This window comes from Gavia stellata, chromosome 2 (genome assembly GCF_030936135.1).
Source record: "Gavia stellata isolate bGavSte3 chromosome 2, bGavSte3.hap2, whole genome shotgun sequence".
Classification (NCBI taxonomy): domain Eukaryota; kingdom Metazoa; phylum Chordata; class Aves; order Gaviiformes; family Gaviidae; genus Gavia; species Gavia stellata.
This window is the reverse complement of record NC_082595.1, coordinates 55057968-55077340: the sequence shown is the minus strand read 5'-3', so window position 1 is coordinate 55077340 and position 19373 is coordinate 55057968. Positions and strand designations below refer to the sequence as shown.

At 42.8% G+C, this 19373-nt stretch overlaps 1 protein-coding gene across 1 annotated transcript in view; it reads left to right on the top strand.

The window, feature by feature from the left end:
• The first annotated feature begins 2735 nt into the window (after positions 1–2735).
• The window catches only part of NKAIN2 (sodium/potassium transporting ATPase interacting 2), a 545680-nt gene continuing 529042 nt past the window's right edge, over positions 2736–19373 (top strand). The window contains exon 1 of the mRNA XM_059835455.1: positions 2736–2789. Coding sequence (XP_059691438.1) covers positions 2736–2789 — 54 coding nt within the window. The remainder of the gene's footprint in view (positions 2790–19373) is intronic.

The following is a 19373-nucleotide window of genomic DNA, read 5'->3' as shown; positions in this document are numbered from 1 at the left end:
AGGAGATGTTGAACAAGTAAGAGTGACATGGAGAAAGGTAGCTTGTGTGGAAAGGTAAGCCATAGACCAGGGGGAAATGAAGAACAGTGGCAGAAAGAGACACAATCACTTTGAAGCTCAGGAGAAGGCAATGAAGTAGAGATTCTTACTAAAAAGCGAAGCTATAGGAGAAGGTGCTGGGAAAAGAAAAGGATCGGGGAGCTCTAGGAAGCTCTAGGAGTCCATGGAGATCATCCTTTTGGACTCTGTCACTACTGCCCACATTTTCCGCAGGAAACCTCCCACTGTAATAAACAATCAGATCAGTTACGGACATATGGAAAGCACTAGTGTTAGCTTCCTCTCAAAAGTCTAAATGAGTGCAAGTTGCCCCTTCTCCTGTTAGCTTCCCAGCTCCCAGTCTTAGATACTCAGATACACCATTCTTGCCACTTCACCAGTTTTACCAGGAAACAATCGCTGTGGGTAAATAAGAAGTGTTTCCCATTGTTTTTTGACCACCCTGACTCCTCAGTTGGGCAGGATTCACTATACTAGGAGAGATCAGTACACAAAGGCTAACATGCCTGGGATGAGACAGAAGTACTTATACAGCAACTGCAGAGTCTACTGCTACGTCTTGTCTAGTTCAAACCTGAAGTTCAAACAACCATAATACCAGCTAATACCTGCACACCAATGTCACTTCTGTAAAATGCGTGAATGGCATGCTGAAGAAGTCAAGAAGGACTGTTTGAGTCCAGCAGTACCTGAGCTATTCTCTGCCAGTTGCTGAATGTCTCTGGTCTCTGAGCCTCAGCAGCTACACAGCTTTATTTGTTCTCACATACAGCTCTATCTAGCTATTGCCTCTTTAGGTCCTAAAGTGAATGTGTTCACTGTGTTTGGTGCTCTGCATGACCAGCGATTTGACAGGTCAATGCTGCTTCTGGTAGCACAGGAGCTGACAATCAGAAGGAAGTCCTTATGAAGTAGAGGACAACCAGTGTCACCTTTGTGTGTGTTTTGCTCCCCTGTGGAGTGCTCATTACGTTACAAGGCATTTTAGGAATCATAACTGTTCATTTGACAGCCTGCCAACTATTTTGACAAACCCGCTCAGAAATTGAGAGACAAACTGCATGGGGTTCTAGGCTTCCAGGGAGCTTCCAGTTTCACAGAATGTTTGTGCTGCAAACAAACATCCAACCTGGTGATGTTCCTCCAGTTCATAATTGTTGATGTCACCGCTAAAACTACATCTGCTAATGGGCAGCTCAGCAAAAAAGTGACCTGGTCCAAATGCAATGTCAAGACTGCTGCTGATGACACAGCAAGTAAAAGCCCTTGGAGGCCAGCTGACCAGAATTTGACACATCATTTCCCACCAACTTTATATACTGGGGGTGCTTTCGATAGCAGAGAAAGGCTGGACCATGCCACTAAGTACGAATGTTCCCCGTGGTGATGGTGAGCAGAACCAACTCCCTGAAACCAATTAGTATTTTTTCTAAATTTGCCCGGTCTTGTCCTTCTTTTCCTGCCCTCACCCTGCAGCTCCCGGCCGCTGCTCCGGATCCCTCCCAGTCCTCCAAGTCAGCCTCTTCCGATCTGCTTCCGCCTCTGTCCTCTGCTTTGGGTGGGAGGGAGACCGGTGCGGAGGGCAGGGTGGGGGCCGGCGGGTTCCTGGAGGTCTCAGGGAGCTCTCCCCGGTGCCGGCCAGAGCGGCGGCACAGCCGCGGAGGAAGAGCTGCCTGGGGGCCTTCCCCCTGCACCGCCGGCCGCGGCCCGGCAGGCGGCAGCAGCGCGCCCCACCGCGGGGCTGTGGCCGCGCCGGCTCCGCTGCGCTCCGCGCCCGCGGGCCGCACTCTGCCCCGCTGCCCTGCCGTGACTGCGGGCCGCGCCGTGCTCTGCGCCCCTGCCGCCGCCCCCCCGGCGGAGGGGCTGTGCCAGAGCGGCAGCGGGGCGGCGGGGGTCGCCGGCTGGGCGCGGCGCCGGTGGCGCGGCGCGGGGGAGCCCGGGAGGGGTGGGCGCGGAGAGGTGTCCCGCCGAGACAAAGGCGCCCGGGAGGGTGAAGCCGCCCCGGCCGCGCCCGAGCAGATAAGGCGGCGGCCGCCCGTCCCCGCCGCTGCGCTGCGCCGCCCCTCCGCGCCCTCCCGCAGAGGAGCCCCCAGGCGACGGGCTTCCACTGCTGGGGCCGCCTCAGCCCTACCGGGAGGAAGAGAAGGGGGAGGAAGGAGGGTGGGGGAGCGGCTGTGCCGTGGGCAGGAGGGAAGCCGCTCCGCGAGCGTGAACTGAGCTCAGCACCGCCGCCTGCCTCGCCTCGCCTCGCCTCCCTGTCCCTCCCTCCTCCCCTTCTCCCCCCCGCCTCCCCCCGCCGCAGCCGGCTGCGAGCCCGGATGGTTTGCGAGCGGAGTTGAGGGGGCAAACTTTGAAGCCCAGATGCCTCTGGGGCTGCGCGGCAGAGCGCGGCTGCTCCTGCAGGCACCTGCCGCCGCCCTCCCCCCGGCGCTGCCGCCCTCCGCGGGGGCGGCCGGCCCCGCTGCCGGCGGCCGCCGAGGCGGCGGGCGCTGCGGCCGCGGCTAGGGCGGGCGGGCGGGCGGGCAGGCGGCGGGCGCGCCCCCATGCGGGTCCCGGGCTGGGGCGCGCCGGCGGCGGCAGGCGGGAGCCGGGCGGCGGCCGGGCGGTGCTCTCCCGCCGCCTGAGTGGGCGCGGCGCGGCGCGGCGCGGGACGGCGGCGCGGGGTGCCGGGAGCCATGGGCTATTGCAGCGGCCGGTGCACGCTGGTGGCGGTGTGCGGCGCGCAGCTGGTGAGTGGCGGCGGGGGCGGCCCGCGGAGGAGGGGGGGAAGGCGGGAGGGAGGGAGGGGGCGGCGGGGCGGCTCCCCCGCTGCCCGGAGGGGGAGCCCGGGATGCGGGGAGGGGGCAGCGCCCGCGCTTTGGGCGAGGAGGTGGGCGCGGGGTCGGGGAGACGCGTGAGATAGCGGGGTGGGAAATCCGGGCTGCGTTACAGGTAGTTTCGCGGAAGCTTTGCCGGGGAGGCTGCGGTGGGCGCACGGCGGAGTTAATAAACTCGGGCAGTTTTCCCAAGCGTTGGCTCAACTTGGTACCTGCTTTCCTCTGGCAGGCCGGTGTTTGGCTGGCCTTACGTAAAGTAGGGACGCAGCCGTGTCAGGGGTGATGCATAGCTTGCAAACAATTTGCCGTACAGGTGTGTGTGTGTGAGTGAAGTTGTGATGCCTGAGCTTTTCTGCAGACGTGTATTTTTTTATTTTTCTGTCTTTCGGACTTATTGGTCAGTGTACATTATCATTGTATCGCTACGTGGTTACAGAACTACAACAATTGTATATTTATACTTACCTACAGAGGAGACATGTGGCAGCACTTGTAAGCTCAGCTAGCAGCCAAACTAGACCGAGTTTAAAAAGTAGGCACTGAGATACAGTAACAAAGAGACTGCCTAAAAATAGATCTCCTTAGCAAGACAGTTAGACTGTGCAATTGGATTGTGGCACCTTAAAAGTGACCGGGTTTAAAGTTAAGAAACTAAAGAAATGTCCCTTTCTGTAATATATACATGGATTATTCTATTGTTATCAAATCGGATACATGATGTACAGAATTCCTATGGATTTGGATGCAGTGACACACAGCTAAAGACCTATCAATGGAATATGCCCCATTTCTTATCTTCATTAGACCAAGTGTTTGTGTGCTAGCGGAACAGGTGCTGGAAGCACCTTTGTTAAGCAGTTAACCTTATAGCAGGGAGGAAATAATTCATGTTACTCCATCCTTCTACCTCTTATTGAGTAGTTTTGCTGAGAAAGTGTTTGTCGGTATCAATAGCAACCAGCATTGTCGCCAATTCTTCTCCTGCAGACAGGTACTAAGAGAACTACAGAAGAAAAAAGCCAGTAGATTTCAGGGATCAAAATCAGTAAAACGGTACGTAGAAAAAGGAAGATGTGTTAGCAGATCAGAAATTCAAAATGCCTGTGGTCTTTCTACCGGTTGTAATCAACCCTTAATCCTTTTGTGTTCTGGAAAGCATTTTATTTGTATATGCTGTTCTCCACCTAAGTTATCTGAGTCTTTGTAGCTGGATGTGTCTTATCAGATGTGATTTATTCATGCACGCTGTCTAAAAAAAGAATCTTGAATAGAAGTAGTGAATCTTGAGTGGAATGGTAGGAATGTAACCTTTTCCAGCAATTTGGAAACATAAAATTAATCACTGAAGTTCTTCAGATCCATTTAAGTTTCAGAGGCATACTTTTCATTTTTTTGCTGCAAAGGGAACAAAAAATGGTTTAAATTGTCCCTTTTATGGATAAAAGGTTGATTTATATTTTTAATACATTCAACAAACAGGAGGTTATGATGACGATGGAATTTACTAAGATGTTAAATTGTTATTGTTTTGAAAGTCTGTGAAGGAAAACATATTTGCTAACTCATGGTGACAAAAATACATGCAAAACTCATAGTAAAAACATCAACAGAAATGCCCTGTAGGAATGTATCAGCAGGTGGATGAGCAGGTAAGCTGATGTAGAATTGTAGCATTACTGTAAGCTTTCTAAAAGTGATTGTAAACGACAGGGTCAAATATATACGTATTTAGAAAAATAAATATTGTAGTCTGGAGTAGCTTAAGCGAACTTTTAACATATTTTCATAAACTGAAAGCAAACTTGGAAATTTTTACTGAGCAAGAGAATGATGTGCTAGCAGCAACACAAACCTCTGAATCACACTTGGCCTATGTAATGACATTTAGACAGGTTTGCAGAAGGAATAATCATTTACGTGAGAAAAAGTAGTTGGGAATGGAAAAAATTATGCACTTGATTAAAATCGCTTGTCATGTTCCTTCATGTGCCGTATACCATCAGATGGGAACAGGTCATGAGTTTTAAGTCAAGGAGACTTAACTCTCCTAAGCAGGCCTATGGGTGATTGATCAGTTGTCGCTGCTTTTTAGGTAAAGGCTACTTAAAGGAGCAAAGGCTGTCAAAATTCATCCTTGAGTTAGCAACCACGTTAATGCAGACGCAAATCAAAAATGAAGGACAAAGAAGTTACCTGGCCTGAGGAGAGGGGCGTGGGGAGCATTTCTACAATGATAACCATGCTTACAAGAAAATTGCATAAAACTTTTAACGTGAAGATCTTTTCTTACTGATGCCTGGGTTTCAGTTCTAAAATGGTCGCGTTTGAAGTAGAAAACATACTTTTGTTTGGGGAAAAAAGTTTCTAAAAAGACCGGTTTCTTCCATTTTTTTAATGAAAATATTTTCTTTCATCTCTGCAGAGCTAGGGTGTGGTGATCTAATTGGTCATTGTAGGCGCTGTAAAATAAATAATATTGAGGAATACTGCAGTTCAATAGAGAAGTTGTTGCATATCGTACGCATGTAGATGAGGTAGATGTCTGCGAATGGGCAAAAGAAGGTGGTTGTTTCAAATACTGGTGCAGGAGTAGAGCTACGTCAACTTGAGAGACCCTGTGCAAGCAGAATTATTTTCATAAATACATTTTTAATGCTTATAGCTAAGGCAACATACTGTACCATCAGATTATCAGAAAGCTCAAGGAATGTTTCTGCTCTCAAGGGCGTACTGATCATTGCTCCCCTGCTTATTAACATACATATACCTTCCTGTTTGTGCTCTCATTTGTACTATGGAAAACAACCTTTGACAGCTTATTTTCCTCTGCATTTGTAGCCAATGAGAAGAATTAACAGCAAGTAAGAGCTAATTTTGCTGATGGTAGGAACAAGGCATTCCCTTCTGTACACAAAGCTAATTCTCTCAATATCTTTTCATTTTTTTTAAGATAATAATTTTGGTCTCTCTTGTCCTTTGTCCTTCTGAAGAGAACCCAGGGCATAGGGGCTCTGAAGTTTTTTGTTGTCTGTCAACCATCCTGGATGCATTGAAAGAATTCTCTGCTGTTGCATTTTGTCCTTTAAACCTCTTTATTTTTGGGTGTCTCCTTGTCTATTAATAGCTTACATCACTAACACTAAGATCTTGTTGCTTAGGCTTTTTAATAGCAAGAGCAGCAAAGGTGAAACTGCCAAGATTATTGTGCTTTCTGGAAGGCTTCAAGAGCCCCATGGAAACCAGTTTGAAACCTTCTATGTGTCCTCTATTGCTGCTTGGGAAAACTCGGAGCAGTGGCAAAACAGTAAAAAGTACTGCTTGTTTTCAACTTAGAAGCTCTCTTCCCAAGTGCAGTGATGAGAAACAGCATTTCATAAGGAAACTTCAAGCCTCCAGAAATCATTGCCTTATTGTTTGTATCCATCAGGCAAAGATCGCCATACTCCCAAGGCTAATTAGATGACAGATAATTCAGCCTTTGCACTGCCTTCTCTCAGTTTCCATCTGAATTTACTGAATTTATTTATATCATACTTTTTGTACGTTTTGCCTGTTCTCTTTTTATTTTTATTTTTTTAAAGTAATTGTAATACCGTTCAGATAGTCCAGCTAAGTATTAAAAACTATATGAAATTTGTAAATACGCTGCATATATACCAAGGCTCAGCTAGTGATTCTGGGGTATTCAGTCTGATGCTCTAAACAAGCGTGTATTATAATGGGTAAAAACTCCCCAGTTTCTGAAAATCGGTGTCTTTCACAGGCATCGATTTGTAGCATTTGCAGTCTCTCCTTTTCCTCACTAGCAGCTCGCTGTTTGGGACACAAGCACACTGACACACAACTTGGCTGTATCTCTCTGCGACCTCTTCCAGTTACAATTCTGGCTGAAGCCACTGTCCGAGGTGTGTCGTTGTGGCAAAGCGGAACGACAAAGGCACCCGGGTTTGGTTGCTTTTGCTAACATAGGCCCAATCTTTATCTTTGCTTTGAGCGAATGAAAAAAAATGATCGAAACGCTAACAGCTTGTATGGAAATGTCCTTGTTCCGTCCTTTTCCACAAATGTATACTGTGAATTAAGAGAAAAGTCAAATACTTTATTTCAAAAACTGTATCACAGCTGATGTAATTTCTGTACTTATCTATGATACCAATGTCCATAAACATATATTTAGTTACCTCATTGCACACGAAGGCACATATTTGGTCTGTGGCAAATAAAGCGGTGGAACCAGTCAAACCCAGGACATGAATTACATACAAACTGGGTGGTATCTACCGTATGTCTTCTGTAACTTCTTCTGATGTCATAAGATGCCCATACTCTATATGGCACACATGATAAAAGAATGAGGAGTGTCCTGTTCTCTTCCAATTCTCACATGCATGATAAAACAATGGTATGTGTAACTACAGAGAACAGAGCTTGGTTCTTAGAGGAAAAAGTCTGCCATAGTGATCAGTCCTGTAAAGTTTTGGTTTGCCTTTTTTGAACACAAAGAGCAATCGTTACTATGCTCCTTCGAACACTTCAGGAACGGTGATCATGGCAAGTTCTAGTCTATATCACAAATTTACCTACAAGGTTTAGCACAGTTTAATACCATCCTCGCTTGAGGAAAAACTCATGTTTTAACAGTTTGCAGATTGACTTGCCTATGGACCTTCAGGGAGTGAGGTTTGCCAGATTAGAGCTGAGGTCCCTCTGAGAGCAAAGCGAAGGCATTCACACCAGTACCCCTGAGGATTAGCTACTCTGCAGTTTTATGTAATAAAGAGCATCTTTTTGTTAATATAGGCTCTTCTATCACGCATATCATCAGGGTACTTTCTAATAGCACACTAACCCGCATAACTAGTGTACGTAGCATGGTTTTTTTCTTTCATTTTTGGTATAGGGAAGTGGTAGTGAAATTTTGGTGTTTGCTTTCAATTACTGGGTTTTGGGGAGGGTTGTTTTTTCTTTTTGTGTGTGTGTTTTAATTGTGTTTCATTGTCACTGTTGCCAATTATTTTCAATAGCAGCTTTAGGAGAGAAGTGTCTGCAATGGAAAATTCTGATGACATGTACATGTTCCTACATTTTCTGCTAGCAAAAGGGGAATTAAAGATGTGGGTTTTCCATGTGGAATGGAAATTGATGTTGTTACAGCTCTTAGCCTGTGGATCTGTAGGTTTATCAATCTAGAAAGAGAGTAGAAAGAATTGGTTTCTGTGTTTTGGATAGTACTTCTACTTAAGTACTACCTCTGAAATTGTGACTAGGTCAACAACTTGTGTCTGTGCCTTCTTTAAAGTTCTGCTTCTTGCTTTTTTTCAATTTTGATAGGAAAGAAAGTGAAAGTCTTAAGTTTCATTGCATCCAAAAACATTGTGATCCTACTAGCAATGAAAAGGAAACAGTCTTTCAGCAGATGTATGTTTGAAAGCTATTGTATAACACTACGGAGTAGATTTTGAGATGTTGCTGGGAATATATGAAAGAAGGACTTGATCATGAATTCAGAGAGCTAACATCTTTTGTTGCTGTGAAAGAAATATGTAATAACCTTTTTAGGTTAAAGTGAAACCTTGGTAGAAAAGTAAACACTCTTTTTCTATTCTGTTTTTGAGATAAAATACTGAGGATTCATAACCAAACTGTTTTTTTCTGATAACTTGAGGTCAAAAATAGTGATGCATACAAAAACGGATGTCAGAGGTAACGGTCCATTATGTCATTTAATTTTAGTGGCTTGACGTTCACTATGAATGGTACAGTGTGATTTTTCGTAGAAGTGGGAATGAATAATAATAACCAATCATGCACTTCAAGAAAAGCAGAGTATGCTGTTTTAAGTTACAGGGGTAAAAGAATTCAGACCAGCTTAATAGCAAGTTTAATTCACTGCTTTTTGAAGCTGAACTTCTTTAGAGTTCAGTGAGCAGACTCAACATTCAGATACTGTGATGATGGGTAGGAGGGAAAGGTTTAAATAGACTGAGAGAAGAGGAGTTGAATAAAGTACCTGAATATAGGGACCTAGAATATCTAGCAAAGTTACTCTTCTTGTATAGCCATGAGGCAAATCTTTGACAGTAGGGATTAATTTCATATTGACGGAGATTTGAGCTAGCACCTTGAATGATGAGCAGCAGGGTGTTGGTTTTTCTTTTTGTTTCTTTACAAAAAGCACTAAGTAAGCATTTTTAAAAGACACTAAAAACTCTCTGTAGTGAGTCTGTAGTCACTGGAGAAAAACCTCTCATTCTGTAGTCAACAGAAAGGAGCGGGCTCCATTACAGGATGGTTCAAAGCAGAAACACAATGTTTTGAGTTGGTAGTGACTTTACTGTCCCAGGCTGAGCTGTGGGAATGTATACAGTGCAAGTGCAGCAGATAAGGTTTGTAAACAAGTACTTGGTGACTTGTTCCAGGAAAGTATCTAAATCCATTTTAGGTCTTCTCAATGTCCTGGTGCATCCGATGACATGGGTCTCAACATCTAGTTTCAGTTAGCATGAAGTTTTGAGAAACTTCCCTGGGCTTAGGGACTGGAGAGATTCAGCCAGTGTCTGCTCTGGAGGCTGATATCAGTGCCCAGTGAACTGCCTGGGTATCCCCCTACACTCCAAACTGCCTTTTTGGTCCCATGGTTCCACTAAGCTCAAGAGATTATCCCAGGTGTACAATGCCCAAAGAGACAGCTATGCCTAATGACATTTTACAAGAAAAGGTGTGCCCGAAATCTTGAATTTCTACAGGATTTACTTACGGTTCTGAATTTAAATGACGTGTGGCGGAGAATAACAATAGTGAGTATTTTCATATTTGGGTGGGGACAAGGGTATTGATGGTCTGACTAAATCAGAATAATCTCTCTAGGCTCCTCTGTGGTCAGAAGAGGGACTCCTTCAGGGGGCAGATCAGAGTGCCTGATGTCGTTTCTTGCCCTAAACTGCCCTTTAGAGTTGTGTCTGAAATAAAGTGGTCCTTCAGCTTAAGTAGGCTTTTTGCGGGGGGCAGGGAGAGAAGGAATCTCAGACCCATTGTATGCTGTTTTGCCATCCGCAGTTCTTACTATTAACATTTTCCTCCCTCTTGCATTTTCACTAGTCATTTTACTGAGGACCTTTTGATTTTAAGGATGACTGTGGTCTACAGATTGAGAAATACTGTTTTGGAAAGGTATTTGTTTCTTCGTTGGTTGCAGAAGGAAACTAAGGAGCCTGGTTTCACCAGAGCAATGTCAGCTTTTGTGCATATGTCCCTTAAGATCCCCTAAAAAAGTAATATGCTAACACCAAATGGATAAAACCAATTTATGCTCACTTTGGGTTTTGGGTGATTTTCTGTAGCTTCCAACAGGAGTGAGGAAGACAGAGACCATTGTAAATAATGTGTGATCATAAAGAGTATGCTGAAAATACAATAATTTAAAAGCATCAAATAGTTTATTGTCATCCAGATTAATCTTCATTTATTTTCTTATTATGGTGAGTGAAAGAGAGGGGCTGTTGAGTGCTACCTGACTTGTAAAGTAGAATGGACACAATAGTTGAAATGACATTTTCTTGCCCCTGTGGCAAATAAACATTTCACAGTTTGTTATTTTATCCCATCTCCCCAGATGCCAGCTGGATGGCATCTGAGAATTGTTTCAGCATTTTATCATTCTATAACCCTCTGATAGAAATGACATTTAGAAGAAAAATTACTGATTTCTGTGTTCACTAAAAAGTAAACATGCATAGCTAATAGTTCTATTCACCACAGATCATACTTATGCATTTTTAATAAAAACTTGATTTTAATTCATACATAACTTATGAGAAATGTTTATCAGTTTAGGGGTCTGCTGCTTCCCTCCTAAATGTTTACATATATCTGGATACCTTGAAAATGTCTTTCATTTGAGGCTCACATTTACCTTTTATACACAAACTTGCTTCTCTGCTGCCTGTGTAATGTATATAAGAAATGCTAATTATTGTACTGATTGCTAAAATCAGTGAAAGTACCATTTATGTGACATAAATGAATCTCAGATTTTCCTATGCTGTTTGCAGTAATAGCTTTCTAACATCAGGGTTTGGGGTTTTTTTTCCCTTTTTTTTTTTTTTTTCTCAGTTGGGATGTTAGGCTGCATCTCTAGTGGCAAGTCACCAGTTACATGTGACTGGCAAGTTACCAGTTACGTGACTGGGAATAGGAAAAGTCTGTCATATCCTATATTCATACCATAACAGATTGAGGTCTGGTTTCCTCACCCTTCTTTTCTTATGAAAGAATTCTTGTTAGTAGAATTTTGTACAGAAGGCAGCATATGATGTTAATTCTATTATTTCTGAGAGGCATGTCGAAATGATGATGCCTGTCATGTTTATAAGTCACATCACCTTTCAGAAGGCAAAAATCCAGGACCATTTGCAGATGGTGGGAGAGAGATTCATGCTATCTCATTTAAATGTGTAGTGAATAGGCTCTGCACCACCTTCTGGAGGTGGCTGCCTCTTTCCATCAACTATATAGGGATCTTTGAGTTGCTGCCCAGTTGGGAATGAAATTCCAGCCTCTCTTCTGCATGCACCTTTATTTGCTTCGTTATATAGTTAAGCCTGCTCATCTTTGATGGTATCTTTGTACTAAAGAAGAGAGGATAGGCTGTGGAACTCTTATTTTGTAGAATTTAGGCAGCATCAATGAGTGATGCATAACATTTCTTCTGGATGAATGGAAGTCATGCTAGAGGCCCAGAACAATGGTCAGAGGGCTGCCCCCAATACCTTGAATAGCATTTTCTGTCTCTCTGAGTGATCCCACAGTAGTGAATGAAATTGGTCTACAAGAACAAGATAATATTAAGAGATAGAGGGTCTTGAATCTAACATGCTGACTAACATTTGTGTAAGAAAGCTTAACTGTCTTTGGAAATGATGTAATTCCTTTCCAGGTGACTCACACCATGGGTCAATTTACTAATTAAAAATTCCTTTAAACTTCTTCATAGACAAACTACTAATTGGCCCTCAACAAGTATATTCTTCTTGTTTGAAGATAAAAAGCTTTTGTGAGGAAAGGAAGATAGATGCTACAATGTCTCTTTAGAACAATGCATGGATCTTTGAAAAGCCATTCTTCAATAATTAAACAAAATGTGAAGTTTGCAAATTTTTGCCGTGACCAACAATGGCCCAGCATTTTTCATTATCCTCTGGTCACAGTCTCTGTGACAGGCTGTTCTATTATAGAGCACAGAAACAAAAGGAGAAAAAAGCCCGTTGTGTGTCATTGCTGCCTTCACAAAGCCACAAATACATTGAAGTCAAGATACTGTTCATTGTGCACTTGAGCCACCAGTGACAAAGGTGCTGTGAGTACTACTGAATATCAGGCAGTCATATGTCGTTACATCACTGTTCAAATTGGCGGAGCAAATGACAGTAAAACAAATGAAAACATTAGCAGCTAAAGGAATGCAAAAGAGTAAGAGGCTTGTCTGAAAAAAAGAGTGGGAAATATGGATGTTATTTTTGCCATTAGCTATAAAGTTGGTTTTCCCTTTTTTCTTTCCTTTTCTTAATTTATTTTTAAGTTCTTGGCCACGCCCATCTCATGCCCTTGAGGCCAGTTAGCTTTTATTTTCTTTGACACTAGTAGCAGTCACAGGCAGTGACAGCAGCTGGTAACAAGCCAGATGATGGCACTGGTAGTGTTAACAGAAGACGTGGGCTTCAGTGTGTCCTGAAAACAGAGTTCATTGTCTTGGATTTTATCTGACTGGCTTCCCTGAGTGCAGAGCTGGCAGTAAATTTGGTACTCACAGAGGGAAAACCACAACAAACTGGAGCTAGGTGCAATATTCAGCAATATACCTAGTAATGCCTGTTTCTGGTGCTGGCAACCTCTCAGAATATTTAGAGGGGCTGCTGTCTGGTACAATCTTTTTTTTTCTTTGGTTTTTTTTAGATGAAAGCCATCACCCAGGGGTAGGGTTGTAATGGCAGGTACAGAAGAAAGTTGTTGGCCTCAACCGCTGAAAGAGATGGTGTCTGTTCTGTGTCGTGCTAAACTGTGCTTTTTCAGGTGCATAATAAAAGTTATTTATGGACACCGATAAAGTGGTATCTGTTGTATAATATCACAGATAGGCATAAGGACAATAACAAAAGACAGCTGGTTTAGTAAGCTCTATTTGCTGTAGAAATGTGCTGTTCTTTGTGAATTGAAATAAAAAAAGTGGGGGGAGAATGTTGTGGGTTTTTTCTGCTTCCTGGCATTTGCAATCATTCTTGCTTTTCAGTGTGGTTATAAAAACAGTTATGTGGGTCCCATGTCAGTATTATATTTGTCATGACTAGCACCTTAGTAGAGGACAGCTGCTTCTCTCTGCCACGCACGTACACCTAACTACCACTGACGATAACAGAAGTTTTGAGTGTAACCCTCCTTTGCGTTACACCAATGGGGGATGCTGGAGCTCTCATGGTTTCAGTTAATTAACGTGGGTGTAAAACCAGGAATGAAGCAGTGATGAATCTGGGACTATTCACATGCTGGTTCAGAGTGCAGTGCCTGTAAGGAGGCTTTGAAATTCCAGCAATTACTATTTGGCCCTTGTAACAGATGAATAAAAAAGGCACTGTCCGAATCTGAGTCTCTCATATCATGCTGAGTGCCTTCACTAGAAGGCCAGATATTCAGGTCCCCATCAACCTAGAGCAGACACAAGGAAGATTGGTGCGCAGAGGATATTTCCAAGTTGTAAGCATTTTATGGTAACGCCTCAGTCTGTCTCTAATTCCATCAGGATTTAAAAAAGGGGTGACCAGCAGATTTCTCCAAAGCTCCTCAGATGCTGTAGTGGTGCTTTGGCTGCTGTCACTTCCGCTGAGAACCGGACCAATTTGGAACAAAGAAGAACATAGAAGTGACACAGTGCCATCATAATGCTCTTAAGAGCTAACGTAAACTCAGCTGGAGAAAACCATTTGCAATGAACAACACGGTTTGGTGGCCATGCCAAACCCAAGAACGTATTCTCAAGAACCTCCTCTTGGCATTTTAGCTATTGTAATGAGTTGCGTGTGTATATCCTTAAGCACTTTCTTCTCTCAGCTCAGATCTGCATAGTGGGCAGCTCAGATTGGCTTAGGGAATGTAAACCCATGACTTCATGTTTGTGTAGGTTTCTCTTTTGTTGCTGTTTCTTGTTTGCTTTTCAAAATTTGAGTAAATTAGAAGTCCTGCAGTATTTGGGGTGACTAATTGGATTTCTGGGTGAGCACAAGCCCTAACTTTTTTTGGAAGGTGAAAACTGTTAGTCTTAAAACTACAGCAACTATTCCAGAGAGTTTCCTTGCTAATTTAAGACAAGACAGTTATACAGAGCTACAGTGATGAATGATTTGAACAGTTAATACTTGACATTTCGTTTTATGATTATACCATTTAAAAATAGCTGGCTTTTGACACACTGCTAGTATGTTTTTTATATGAATGAGAAAACCTAGATTTATAGTAAGTTCCCTGTTACCTTTTGGTGTGCGGTCTCTGGAGGATGACTGCACTGAAGTTCCTAGCTGCTCTGATGTTTGGTGCAAGTATTGACACATTCAGTAAAGATGGCTTGGGGAGGTGGGGACAGGTGAACTGGTCAGTGATTGAGAGAGAACTGGGGAATAGCAACACGGTCAGTGGTAAACTTTTAAAAAAAATATAAAAAAAAGTAATAAAAATTGTTATTAATTGTCTGAGGTATATTAAATCTCTGTAAAAGCAAAAGCTGGTGATACCAACAAGTGCTAGAAGAGTACTTTAGAACAGCCCCCTCTGAGGCAGTTTGGAAGGTATGGCTATCATAACTGGAATATATGGGAGATGCAAACCTTGTATTTTAACCTCTCCACATTTCAGGAGAACTTGATTCTAATCTCTGCACCCCAGGCCCACCTGCACAGTTTAGGACAAGATTTTTCTCTGATCTCATAGATGTCTTCCTGTGTCGGTAGTGCCCAGCTGTGGCGGGGATTTGGGGGAGACTGATGAGTGCATACTCAGTGTCCATGTAAGCTGTGAATGATGGCATCCAGGGGGCCGAGCCATGGTGGCACCATTCTTACCTCGACGCCGCGATGGCCACTGAGTTGGCCACATTCTTTCAGTGTTAAATGATTTCACAGTGAATTGCATCAATTTCTTACCCCCATAATACAGCAGGAAGGTGGAGGAGAAGGTTTGTGCTCATGCGGAGACCTGAGACTCTGGCACCGGGTTGTCTCTGATCTTCTTTAGCAGAGCCTTGTAGCTGAGAGCTTTTACCCTATTTATTTTGAAGATGTGAAATTTGTTGAGAGGAGTGTGCTGAGGCATGCTTGCTGAGGGAAGGGATGGGTAATCTTCCAGGAGCATTTCCATGTAAAGTGTCGACTTGTGTTTGTGAGGAACCTGTCTTGATGAATGATGTGGTCCCTGCCAATTCTGTCTTCCTAATTGTGCAGATCTTTCCTAGAGCGGTGCAAGTTTGTGCTGCCTTTTATGTAAGGTTCAACCTAAACCCAAATGATCGGTGTGCGATGGTGGGTAACTATTAATTTCTATTAAAAGTATTGTGCTCTACATCATAGCCATCCTAGAACTTGTATAAGGTCAGTATGCTAACTCAGCCACCTGAATCCCTTTAGAACGTCAAATTTGATAGACATAAAATGTGCTTAGTGAATATTTTTTAAAAGGTCAAAAAGTAAGGATGATTTATTTACTTCAATTGAAATTCAGCAGGTCTTAGGTTAAGGTGAGGGACAAAGAAAAGAAATCTTTAGAATTATGTTATACTTGACAGAATATTGATCAGTAATTGTCTCAGCATGAGCTGATGGTGAACTGAAAAGTAGTTTTACAAATTAGCATAAATATTTGTGATTGGCACTTCTTTTTGTTACATTGCTCTGCCTAGGTTTTCATGCCACACTTTGCCTCCACGTTAATGTTTTAGGATTGTTACACCATCCTAATTTTTTATTAAAAATAGGTTAGAAAATCCCATATTTCAGTTAATGTTCCTACAATGTAGGAAAATAAATACTTGCTTTGACATTAGCTTACTACTTTCATGAAGAAAGAAATGTTTTACAGTGTGGTGGTTTTACTGGATACCCCAGACTGTGAGTAGTGCTGCCATAAGGAAGTTGGCCTTGGAAAGGTAAAGCACTTTTCATAGGCATTTAATTATCACTTAGGGAAGACATGTCTATGAAGTTCTTCTGAAAAGAATACTTTTATTTTCAAAATATCATATAGTTATTTTCTTTTATAACCCCTTTCTTCTTGTGTCATCTTTAGTCTCCTTCTGATTGCAGAAGTCATACAAGGTCTTTCACTAGCCACGTAGCATAATCTTAAAGTAGGTATTTCTAGTGCATGTTATTGGAGATCTGTGTAATTTTCTGTACCTCTTTACTTATTTGCTGCAATACTTTCCCATCCATGCAGGCACCTGAGAGGAATTCCCACCTCAGCGCCTAGGCTGCCTATCTAGATGATGCAGGCAGGCAGATGCCCCCAGGGGGAAATTCACTGCTCTTTGTTAGCATTTAGCAAACTTAACTTAGGTGCTCTAAATCATGCTCTGGAAGAACCAGTATCTCTACCAAGTTGCTACAGAATATCGGGTCCTAAATCAAGTGCCTAGAGTACAAAGAATACTTACTGTCTGTCTGCCCTCACGCACATCTGCTCTATACTTCTTTGTGCTAAGTGTAGAGTAGGTTAAAATACAGACAAAACTTTTTTTTGCCCCTGTCTTTTCCCCCTCCTCTATATTTGCTTTCAATGCCTTCATCTTTGTAATCAGCTGTGCAATAGCACAGGCAAGCTCTCCTCATTAGGCAGCCTGTGATTTGTCTGGACCAGCTGTAGGGCCCTAGTCTCTTTTGGTGGCATGCTGACAGAGGATCTGGAGAATAAAAGACTCCTTTGCAGGGGCTGTTATCACTTATCCTGGCAGATACACTGCGTGATGGAGCGTGCTGCTTCTGAAGCAGGCCAGGTCTAAAGCAAAGTAGTTGGAAGGTAGATGCTCCACACACCCATGCACGTGCACACGCACACACTCTGCCATAACCAGATTTCTTAAATTATAGCATTTCCTTATGGATCTGCACAATACATCAAGAAAAGCAAACACAGAAGAGGCTATTTCTTCAGTCTTTCTTATGTAATAAGATGGATATAATTGTAAACAGGAAAGCTGTAAAATGGAGTTAATAAAATTTATCCTTATAAGGACTATTTACCCTCATAATGGTGACTGAGTCTCTGCTTTTCAAGAGCTGACAGGCACTAATGAAGTATGTGAGAGCGGCTTTCTTTCGTACCCTCTTTTTGTCACTGTTTATATTTTTTCCCTGCTTGGGTCCTACTTGTATTACTTCCTTGAAATGTCTTGGTAGTAACAAAAGGTAGATAGAGCCACTGTTTAGTTGATATTTGTTGTATTAGCTTGCCTTCATGCTGCTGCTATGAGGAATATTGTTTATATAGCTATAAATTAAGCTATATAAGCGCAAGAATTGCCTACTAAGTAGCTACTAATAAACATGAAATATTTGTGGACAGTCACTCTTTCTGGTTCTTTCATATGTCAGTAAGGCTTAATGAATCTTCTTGGTTGCAATTAGTGATCTGTTTGGTGACAAGGCAATGTCTAGCTAAACAAATCCACCTACATTTCACTGGACAATAATCTTTATTCCTATAGGTGGCTGTGGTTAAAGTGTGAGGGAATATCAGTTCTGTTGCAGCAAAACAGGAAAAAAAGATGCAGAGAGGCTCCCAAAAAATGCTGCACATCGTGGGCAAATGAATCTTTAGTGAAAGAAAATTAATTGACACTAAGTGAATGGAATGACAGTAAGGCTTATTGAATTCAGGAAGTGCAGTTAGGAAAATAAGAACTGGTCTCTGGTATAGTAGCAGGACCACCACGAGATGCGGGGATGAAGGAATGGGGAGAAGAGATGGAGGGAAGAAAAAGGAAAGAAAATACATCACAGACGGGATTGATTTTGAGTTTTGGGAATTTAATTTCACAGGGATGTCCTTCCCTTAGGCCAACCTCTTTTTATTCTGCTCTGAAATCTAAAAGGTCAAAATGAATAACAGTTTTTCAGGGATTCAGGGTTCAAATGAGATAAAGGGGTTGAAGGAAGCATGCCGGTTTGGAACATTTATTCGATATATGTATACATAAACACACATACATTTCCTGTCTATCTAACAGAAAAAAATGGATATGTCTCAGGGATGTGTAAAAATGTCATATTTGACATCAAATTCGTATTTAAAGGAGGGATGTGTCAGGTACTTCAGGTGTACTGCAGTGCATACATGATGACACTCAATATGTCGTAGAGTTGGGGACTTTCAGGGAAAAACTCACATGCCTCTACAGCTTGAATTGGAAATGTAGCTTAGGCACAGGCAGAGTCTTAAACAATGTGTTGAATAAAGTGTACGTAGAAGCAATGAATTACATGTCCATTTTCAGCTCAGTGTTGCAACAAAGGAGGCAGCAGCTTAAGCAAATATATCTGAATGAAGTCATAGCTCTGAATGTGTGTGTGCTGTGAGTTTTTAAAATAGAATCCTGTTGAACTGAATAGAGTCATCTTCTCCTACGCTGCATGGGTGGTACTCAAGACTTTAGGAGAATGGATGATCAATCTGATGCTAATGGAAGTATGTTAGAGATATGAATTTGTCTTGATGCATGTGTCACAGGCCAATTTGTCTTTAGCAGACCTATGAGCTGAGTAAATGATAAATGTTTCATATTTATGTCATTGAATTAAATGGGAAAGGTCATTCATTCTGCCACTTCCTACTGTTATTATCAATGCTAGACTGCTAATTTGGGAGAAAAAGGAAGGAGAGCAGAGGAAAAGAAAAAGTAACCTGGGTAATGAGTGGAGGTGGCAAGACCCAGGACCCTGCTGGGAACACAGAAATACAGAACTCCTCTTCAGAGCTGGTATAAACTCCAGAAGCGAATACAGATGGAGAGTGTTCATTGCTGGATTTTGCTGACCAGGATTCTCATTGGTTCTGGCCATTCATTAGAGGCTTTAGAACCAGGGAATGGAGAGGTCTCTAGAGACAACAGGGATGGACAAACTGTTGCACGCAGACAGGGCTGTCTTTGTTATGTAAGCAAGCAGTAATGCTGACCATCAGAACTGATGTTTCCTTTGGTGGAGAAATACCCTGCATTTCTGTTCATTCCAGTCACCCGTGGCTTGCTCACCTAAGAGAGAAGTCAGTGGAGCCATTTGGGTGGTGTGCGTGGAAAAGACTATATTTTTAGCTTATGTCTCTAGCAGCAAGCACACGCACTTCCAGTTCATTTTGTAAAAAACACTTAAAAATATGCTTAACCCAGTAATATAGAAGTTGGAACATAGTCTGTAGTTTATACTGAATATATTTAGAAAGTCTACTAAAATTCAAGCTTCAGCT